The 9,930-nt window shown below is 38.9% G+C and overlaps 1 protein-coding gene across 1 annotated transcript; it reads right to left on the minus strand.

Annotated features, from left to right (window-relative positions):
• Positions 1–764: 764 nt before the first annotated feature.
• Positions 765–4,836, minus strand: LOC116261119 (heat stress transcription factor A-4b-like). Its single transcript, XM_031639739.2, has 3 exons — positions 4,677–4,836; positions 3,527–4,466; positions 765–2,100 (listed from the first exon to the last, which is right to left on the minus strand). The coding sequence occupies exons 2-3, from the start codon at positions 3,737–3,739 to the stop codon at positions 931–933; spliced, it is 1,383 nt and encodes a 460-aa protein (XP_031495599.1). The 5' UTR covers positions 3,740–4,466; positions 4,677–4,836; the 3' UTR covers positions 765–930.
• Between the last annotated feature and the right edge of the window lie 5,094 nt (positions 4,837–9,930).

Below are 9,930 nucleotides of genomic sequence, written 5' to 3' on the forward strand. Positions count from 1 at the left end.
AGTAACACCTTGTCGGCGAGAAGGAAACAAAGAGATGGAATCACATTACACTCGAATAAAAAGCCAAATCGTTGATTTGTTCACTAAGAACTTAACAAAGCATCAAGGAATACTTGGACCTAGATCCATCACCTTTAATGTTGGGTATTATACCCCTTTTGTGTGTAATGGCAGGACGATTAGTATATTTGACCTTACGTTCATGTGACCATGTGATACTGCTAAAATGAAACTAGGACACATCTGACTGCGTTTCTTTCGTGCAACCATTCTTTATACATTCCTTCTCCCTTCCTACCGAATGAAGCTGCCCACAACTATGAAAGTTCCAAAGTTCTTTCATTTCTTTGCAAAGACATTTTATATGAAAGGGGCCATAGTGAACTAGTTAGACACCTTTCATATGAAAGCAGCTCTCTTGACATTGTACAACGCGGCATAATACACCAAAGTTCTTAGAAAAAGATCCAGAGCACACGTAAATTTCTACAGGGGAGGGGGAGGGATGGTCCTCCTGTGCCTCTTCTGGGATATGACAAGCCTCATACAGCTTTCAGGGAGCTAAAAAGATGCTCCACAACGTAATTTTTCCAAAATCTGGCCAGAAAATCCATTTTTCTAACCTTCCTGTTTAGGTTTTCAGGCTCCATCCCTGCCACCTTCAAAACAAACGGGGACCAAAAGAATACGGCGGAGGCTACCATATATTAGATGGCATGCCATGGAATAACACCACCATCTTAAAATGAAGCAAGCACAACATGAATACGGAGTGATGAACATGTATTCAGCAATGCAGAGATGAGAAGAAACTCAATTTGTAAGCATGAATATATCCATGAAAAGAAATATACAACAGAGGATCGCCCGGTAGAAGCTTGGAACAAAAATAATGAGTGACTAATATAAGGAGTATTTCACAGGTCTGCGTCAGGTTTTCTCAGCTGAGGTTAGTTGCCCCATCTGCTCTGTCAGATGATCCACATTTTTCTTGTTCCTCCAAAAAATATCATTCTCGCTTGATCTAGCGGCTAAATTTTTGTCATCACGGTCATGCATTCCAGATTGGACTTCAAGACTATCCATAGAACCTGGAGTTTCAGTAAGAAATTGTTCCCAAAACACATCATTTACCCTAGCTGGGGCTCCAGTACTAGTTGCTAAAACATTTGTCTTCTTGGATGACCTAAGTTCAGGTGTAGCAGGCATCAGGTTCATGTCCACCATTGAGCTCCTTGACCGGTCTTGCATTAGTTGTGTATGTCTGGGTTGCTCAGGAGCAGTAACTGTGGTTTCACGGTGAGTTGTGGATTCTGTCAATTCAAGAGAAGGACCAGAACCTGTCAACTGAGAAGGTGGTAAATATGCTCCAGGAGATTGGGGACGAGAAAACGCATCTGCACATGGAGACACCGCTTGTGATTCAAAAACTGCAGCAGAAGGCTGACATAAATCATCAAAAATATCCATTTCCTCCCCAGAAGCCTGACCAATACGGCGGAAAAACATTTCCAAAAATTTTAAGCATGATTCCATGTCGTAAAATGCTTCCACATCCAAAGGCTGCCTGAAACTGAAATCTGAGCTTTCACTTCCTGGCATTTGAAAATCCATAGTTCCATTATCCTCTGCATCGGCCTCCTCAGAGGATTTATCAGGCCTTGGCAATTTTCGCTTTTTATTAGCAAGTGATGAATACCTAGAAGCTTCGCATAACTGAACTAGAAAAGAAGTTATCTCAGGCTTATTCACAGTCTGATCCACAATGGCCAACATTTTCTGTTGCCGTTGTTCTGCAAGTTGCAACTTCTCCACCAAAGTCTGTGACCGCAAATCTAATTTGTTTTGCTGCTGCATATGTCTATGTAGCTCCGACATAAGCACACTCTTGTCATGCTTCAATGTCCCTATTTCCTCCTCCAGCTCCTGCTTTTCTGACTCAGATAATGTCCCTGAAGAATGAACTTGCTTTTGGTTGGGAGGCAAAGAATGGCTATATGTTGGTTTACGTCTGTGAATATTCTTCAGGAGATGTCGTTGGCCCTTTCTGAACTCATCGTTTGCAAACTCCCACTGATCAGGATCTATTTTTCTGAAACCCTGGTTTAAAGCATTGAAGTTAATTCAAGAGAGAATACCATCAATAGAAAACTATTGGTGCCCAGAATAGGAAAATAACAGTAGAAAATAGTCATGACTCTTAAAAACCAAACTATCCGTTATAACATTGTCATAGAAGACACATGCAAACGAATGGGTGAAATTGTCGCAGAAAACACATGCACAAAGATGGCACAAACTCTATTTCAAAATTTTAAAGGAAACATTTTATCTATGCAGTCTATGGAGAACAGCTTATCAGAATGTAAGAAACTTATGACATTTATAAGATACTTCGCTCAGCCTATCAGCCACATCCTTTGGAAATGAAATGAAAGTGGGAAAAAAAAAAGCTGGAACATCAGGGGAGCTGATTCCCTAATAGGAATACAGAAATCCAGCAACCTCAGATATTATGGTGCAGCCATATTTTTACTGACCAGTGAACTGAAACTGGAAAAAAAAAAGAGAGTTTAACCTTAGGACAATATGGGAACAGCTTACTAGGAATGCCGTAACTCCACCAAGATTTCTCATACTAACCACAACTAGTACAAAAGTGAGCTAAAAGCACACCATCTGCAGCAGTTAGACTGGAATCAATAATGCAGACAGGCAGAAGCAGATCCAACACAAGCATGATGATCATATGAAAGTCCCGTTTCTGTCAATGTGGCTTTCAAACTAAACGAGCTACTAGTTCCATACACTTTTCTTGAAAATCAAGCCATTCTTGGGTTACAAATTAAACGAGCTACTAGTTCCGGTTCAAGTGGTTTGAACTTATATCAGTTGATTCCGTGAGATGAGGCATGTTTGAGAGACACCTATGAGCTACTTATTCAGCCGAAAGGCATTTTCATCAGGTATATTTGGAGTTTTCATGGAAGTACCAAAAGTTTCAGAACGTGGGTACTGTCTTTTGCCTTTAATGTGATATATTCTTTTAATAATCTTAGGCTTGAATTTCTGAGGTTTTTATTTTCTATGCTTGCATGTTGGTACAAAAATGTTGTCTCGGACTGCTACTGCAGTTGCCATTGATGGTTTCCTTTCAAAAAATTTGTTGCCATCTAGAACTTCCAGACAATAAGTAATTACAAGGGGAATGCATGTTCCTGTCATCAAAAAAACAGGTAGGCATTTTTATTCACTCACGCAACTATTTGAGTACACAAAGCAACACTTCAGCAGGTAGATTCATAAAATAAGTCAACCAGTGCCTAGCGAGTTGCAGCAGTAAAAACCAACCAATGATTGATAAGGACATCAATAGACAAAAAGATAACACCGATGACATGATAAGAAAGAGAAAAGGCTGACGATATGCTCAAAGATGCCAGAAAAGTAATCCAATGAAACAGGAAACCCATGATAAAATTTGAGATGAATGAAAATATCAAAGCCAAGTTGTGCTAATGCTTACATATGTATTAAGTTGCCGAATAAAGCTGGAGAAATTGTTATGCTTGAAATACTTGGGAAGTAGATCTCTTTCAAACTCAGGTTGGTTCCACACGATGAAGCTGTTGCCACCTTCACTCCACGAGACAACGGAATCTGTTGATGAGTCATCAACCATCTCATATGTTTTCGTGAGAAAAGGAGGAGGGGCACTTCCACCGCTTGGTCCATCCATTCTTCAGTCAGCAAAGTGGAAAGGGTAACCTATGATGACAAAAGCTACACTTACAAAGACCATCGTATCATACCGACGCCAGTCCTTTAATATTGCGTAGTTTCATAATTTGGAGTCTTGGACCGCTTGAATCCTCAGAAGATTCCCAAAAAAGAATTCCTTCCTCTGTATTCTTTGCCTGCTAATCGAGCTACCAATGATGCCACAATTCCCTTCCTATCAACGAAATTTTTCTTCTTATACAAACCTGTGGATAAGGAAAGGGCTTCCCTGTCACCAAATATAACAAGAAGGCGACAACCTTCAACCCAAGGACCCTCTCCAGATCATTTATCAACTCTCCTGGCCTAAAAATTCAGCCTTCTAGCTTAAAAATCAGCATAAACCAGCATTCCACTTCGTGACAGAAGCTCCAATTCTCCCGATTAAACCTTCTTGTTACACCTAGAAGATCCAACTTTGGCCCCTTTTAAAAGGCTTCCCCAAACGATTGACTATGAGAAAATTAACCAACTATCGCTTAAATTGCAAAATGAGATGATATGAACTTGATCTTTCAATGTCTGATGCCCTTTTTCAACTTAAAAATCGAAGACTAAACATCCCGAGATCCTTCAGGAAACCAATAAGCTAATAACGGTCCCAATTATCAATACCAGAAGCCGAGGAAGCGGAAGATTACCCTGCAATCAATCAGGCGAAGCAAGACGAAATCCGGAGGCTACACCTGAGCGGAGAATAAAACAACCAATGCATCAATAAGATCTCAAGACACTTAATCGCCTGACTCAATTTCGCAATCGGAAATGAAAACCGTCACGGGTTCGCAACTGGAACCCAAAATTTTCTTTCCCTCCTCAACCAAGAGTTGAGTCGAATTTCTCCAAAATCTTAGAGCACAAAGAAGCAGAAACAAGGCATAGACGACACTAATTACCTACAAACAGAACGGAGAGGGCAGAGTGCTCTCAGAGTCGACAGCGCCGGTTGAGCAGAAACGAGAATTGGAACTCCGGTGAGAGAGGGGCACAGAATGTTCGCGTTGGAGGCGCAGAGATCTCGACGTCCATCGAAGTCGTCGCCAATTTTGACTGACAGTCTGGAGGCCAAGGACTTCACACGGACACGTTAAGGAGAAGGAAGAAGATTATTTCACAGGAAATTTCAGTTAAGCCCCCTATCTTTGGCGTAATTTTAAAAACAATTCAATGTTTAATTCTGATCTGCTAGCACTCTTACCAACCCCAAAAAGGAGAGTGATGAAGAATTATTCGTTTTTTTATGACTTTCTATTATGATAAAATTCTCGCCGAAAACGAAGTATGAAGAAATTAATGTTTTAAAATACAATTAAACTATTTTGTTAAATTAAAAGCATGATATTAAGAAACATCACATTATATTACTAAAAGTTATTTAGATATAGGTACGGAATAAAGTATGTTCTTAGAAACCAACTAAATGAAATCTCATATTTCAATTAACGAACATTCCTCTATCCCCACAACATTAAATAGAGAATACCTCAATATTGACATATAAGTAAGATCGAAATGAATGGAAAATGAAACCAGAGACATATAAAGCATCAGCAGTTGAGGGTTAGGTTCTAATTCTAATATACAAATGTTGGGCACTAGTTTTATTGTTGTAAAAGTTTGTAACTAAGTTAAATTAATTAAGATGTTGGTTCAATCAACCCGCTGATTCAGCGTTTGAAATAAATCAACTATGAGTGGTAAAAAATATAAATGTTTCTAAAAGCTATATATGTGTGTGTGCGCGTGAGAGAGAGAGTTTCATGTGAGATGATACCAGGCGGTTAAAAAAAAAAAAAATCATTGTTAAAAACACCATGAATAAATTGTTATAGATATTATGAACTATTATTGAGCAACAATTTTTTTTTTCTTTTTAGTGATTAGATTTTTAATTTTTAGTCATTAGGAAATATTCAGCATATGAAAGTTTATACATGGATATTCAAAGACAAAAAAATAATGAAATATCTAAAAATAATGAAGATAAATTATGCATGACTCGTGGCAACCTTGTAGTGGTAGTTCAATCAAATCATTTAGCATCACATTGAAATTTGTCCACAGCTTGAATATGAGAATGAAAATGAGAGGTTGAAAGTTAAACAACGTCCTCTCTCCTGAAGTGTGACGATTTGATGTATAATTTTCCTCGAGCTCGTTAAGTTCAAAAGAAATTTGGATTGTTCCCCTAAAATAGAATTTTGTCTCAAACAGCTACTATTTATGCATTCCATATAATAGAAACTATTCATATAAGCTGACAGTCAACAAAGTAAAAGCTTAATATTTTATGTTGGCACATTAGTCTTTTCAATTTGAAAACCGTTTTCACATTTTTTTCCACAGTAATTTTCAAAAAGTATACCTAAAAACTCATGGTAATAAAAATACACTTCAACTTTTTCAATTTGCAAAAACGCACCTACCCTCCTGCACTGTTGATAAAAGAATAAAACTTTTTTTTTTAAAAAAAAAGTTATCTTTCATCTCAATTGGAGCAAAAGTTATTTCTTAAATTGAGTTGTTCAAATAAAATAAGTAAAATACCTCACCACGAACCAATTTCATATTCGCTAGATTAGGTTATCCCACTTTATTGTGCCCATGAGCACTCATAATTTGCCACCAGCTTTGTTGGGATCGGGTGGACCTCCACCAGATATTCATTACTAACTAGAAAAGTTGAAAAGTACAGAGCGAATCAATCTAGAATATTTCTTTAAAACAGAAATTCAACCAAAGTAGGTCATCTTTCTAGCACCTTGTGGAAGGATATTGATACCACGAAAGGCGTACTAACATTGACTCCTCCGGCCAATAGCTGGTAGACAGTCGGTTTCGGCTTTATGTGGAATGGACATTCTTCTCTTCTGTTGTTGATGTGAGGAAACTATGTACGAACTGAAGTATGTACCATGCAAGTTTCAATACTTGAAAAGTTACGGCTCTCATTCTAGTACTAAAATAGATCCAGTAGTGGAGCTACATATAAGCTAGAATGCAAGTTTCAATATTTAATAAGTTTTAGCTCTCACCCCAATAGTATGATAGATCTAGTAGCAGAGCTACATATAGGCTGGTGTGGATAGTTAGAAACATTTTTTTTTTACATAGATGTCTTACAATTATTTACTTATATATGTCGTGCTCCTTTAAAAATGAGAATCTATAACAGTGCTCCATGACAAAAAAATTCTGGCTTCGCCACTGGATAAATCGCGACGGCAATCCAATCCAATTCAACAGCCTTTGAACACAACATCAAGGATATGGGCAACGACAACCTTTATTAAACATAGAAGCTATTGCAAACAAAATATTATAAAATTTGAATAAACAGTTTTGAATCGAAACGGTGGCAAACTGGTTTGATTTTCTGGCCGATTCAAGAGCCCATGTGATGTTGCTTTAAATGATTTCAAATGTTCATTCATTTTTCAAAATCATTTTGATTATATTTTTTTATTGATTCCAACCGATTCAACCGAATCGGTGAAACGGCTGAAATTCGGTGTGCATATCCTTGCCAGCTCTTGAAGTGATTCTAACAATAGTGGTGCAAATGATTATACATTTTATATCCTAAGTGTAAGGCCATTATTTTATATCCTAACTCCAACGACATTGGTATTACCACAGACGGTGCATTTGTGCGATGATTGAACGCACCTCACGTCTTGCGATCAAAGCGTGCCTTTCAAACCAACATTGTAAATGGTGGGTGTGAGCGCCGTACATCGATATTGGCCGATACGTATCGGTTTGTATTGCTACTGTCCCTCCATGGTACACCTTGGCTCAGTTCATCTTCTACGACATTGTTTTGTATGCTGCATTCCACATCCACTTAGGGGATGAATCACACAAGCCAACATGTGCATATAGTTGGCAATCCGGTTCGTGAATCGCCCGAGTCGGCTAGGTTCATCTATTACTAGGCCACAAGTTAGGGCTCGTCGAGCAGCTGGAATCGTTACCTAATGGCATGTTCATTTTTGTGCTGCATTGCTAAATGCCGAAGATTGTTACTTTTTGGCTTGCGAAATATTACAAACTGTGAAGAGCTGGACACATGGCAGACCGTTGGCATGAGACACCCACACATGCCGTTGTCAAGAGCTGGACCATGGCTGACCGTTGGCATGAGAGACACGACATACATAGAAATGCCATACATAGAAATTTTGTAATAAAAATCAATTCTTACCATTCTCAACCTAGACGTTAACAATCTAAACGTTAACATTAGAGACGTTGGGAATCATTGTATATATTCAGTCTTGCACTCTTTTGTAAAGTAATTCAAATTATTACAATCATTCAACGCCTTCCTCTATCGCCACTCTCCTTCTCTCACGGTGCTTGGCTTCTAACATGGTATCAGAGCATTGAAGCATGAACGTCGAAGGAGCAAAAATGAGCGATGCACTTCATGGCGACTCCACTAGTTCAGATTCACACCAGGTGATGTCTAATCCTTTTTACATTCACCATTCAGATAACCCTGGAAATATGTTGGTGTCACAACCTCTCAATGAAGACAACTATGGTACATGGAGTAGGGCCATGTCTATGGCTATTTCGGCCAAAAACAAAACGGGTTTCATCGATGGTTCAATTACGGAACCTATGAAAACAGACCCACTATATCCGCATTGGGTTCGATGCAACCAACTTGTGTTATCGTGGATTTTAAACTCCATTAGCAAAGATATTGCAACCAGCATTATTTATGCTACCACAGCAAGAGAGGTCTGGCAAGATCTAAAAGAAAGGTTTAACCAAAGCCTTGCCACTAGGATATATCAAATCCAAAGTTCCATCTCTCGTTTACAGCAAGAAACTATGTCGGTGACCTCATACTTCACCAAAATGAAAGCTTTGTGGGATGAATTGGGATCGTATTCTCCACTTCCCGAATGCTCATGTGGAGCAATGAGAGTATATTCAGACCAGATTCAAAGGGAAAAAAGTATTCAATTTTTGATGGGGTTAAATGACTCCTACAATGCCATTAGAGGGCAAATTCTTCTCTTAGACCCTTTGCCAAATGTGATGAGAATTTATGCGTTAATCTTGCAAGAAGAAAAACAACGGGAAGCTAGGTTCTTGAGTACACCAAATGGAGGGACTGCTGCCTTAGCCGTCTCACAAACAACCCATGACAAGGTTGCCAATCGCGACGCCACCAATTTCAGATTTCAGAAAGGTCGAGGAAGTCGGCAAGCTAGACCCACATGCAGTCATTGCCGTGGCATAGGTCATGTCAAAGAAAAATGTTTTAAGCTCATCGGATATCCTCCAGGACATCGATTCTATGATCCAAACTTCAAACCTGTGGTGGCAGCCAATGTTACATCAAATCAAATGGCTCCCAACGAGAGCATACATGGGCCAAATAGCATTGGACAAAACCTTAAAGAGGCAGCCCCAGCTTTTACGATGGAGGAGTACCACAAACTGCTATCACTGGTCAAAAATCAGACACCAAACGTCAACTTTGCAGGTAACGCTACCACCTCAACACTTGAATATTCTCCTTGGATCATTGACTCAGGAGCAAGTCAGCACATATGTACTGATCAATCTATTCTCAAAGAATTAAGACCTTGTGATACACCGGTGACACTACCAAACGGTAAGGTGGTTTCTGTTCGTCATATTGGTAAAGTGTTGCTACCTAATTTTGATATTAACAATGTGTTAAATATCCCATCATTCAAAGTGAATCTCTTGTCTGTTAGCGAGCTAACTAAAAACATGAATTGCTCTATCACATTTTTTCCTAATTACTGTGTTATGCAGGACCTGGCGTCGAAGACGATGATTGGTAGAGGTGATGTAAGGGGAGGACTGTATATGCTTCGACCAGAGACAATTGAACAAAACTCCTGCTTAGCTGTTGCCAGCCACGAGCTTTGGCACAAAAGGCTAGGACACCCTTCTTTGACGCGTTTAAAGTTAGTTAATGATTATCTTGATTTGAACCTTAAATTGAATGAACATTTTGTGTGTGATGCATGTCATCGTGCTAAACAGACTCGTTTAAAGTTTGATTTAAGTGAGATTTCGGCTACTCGCTCTTTTGATTTAATACATTGTGATATTTGGGGGCCGTATGCCCAAGCTTCTCTATCAGGCGCGCATTAT

Source organism: Nymphaea colorata, chromosome 9, assembly GCF_008831285.2.
Source record: "Nymphaea colorata isolate Beijing-Zhang1983 chromosome 9, ASM883128v2, whole genome shotgun sequence".
NCBI classification, from domain to species: Eukaryota; Viridiplantae; Streptophyta; class Magnoliopsida; order Nymphaeales; family Nymphaeaceae; genus Nymphaea; species Nymphaea colorata.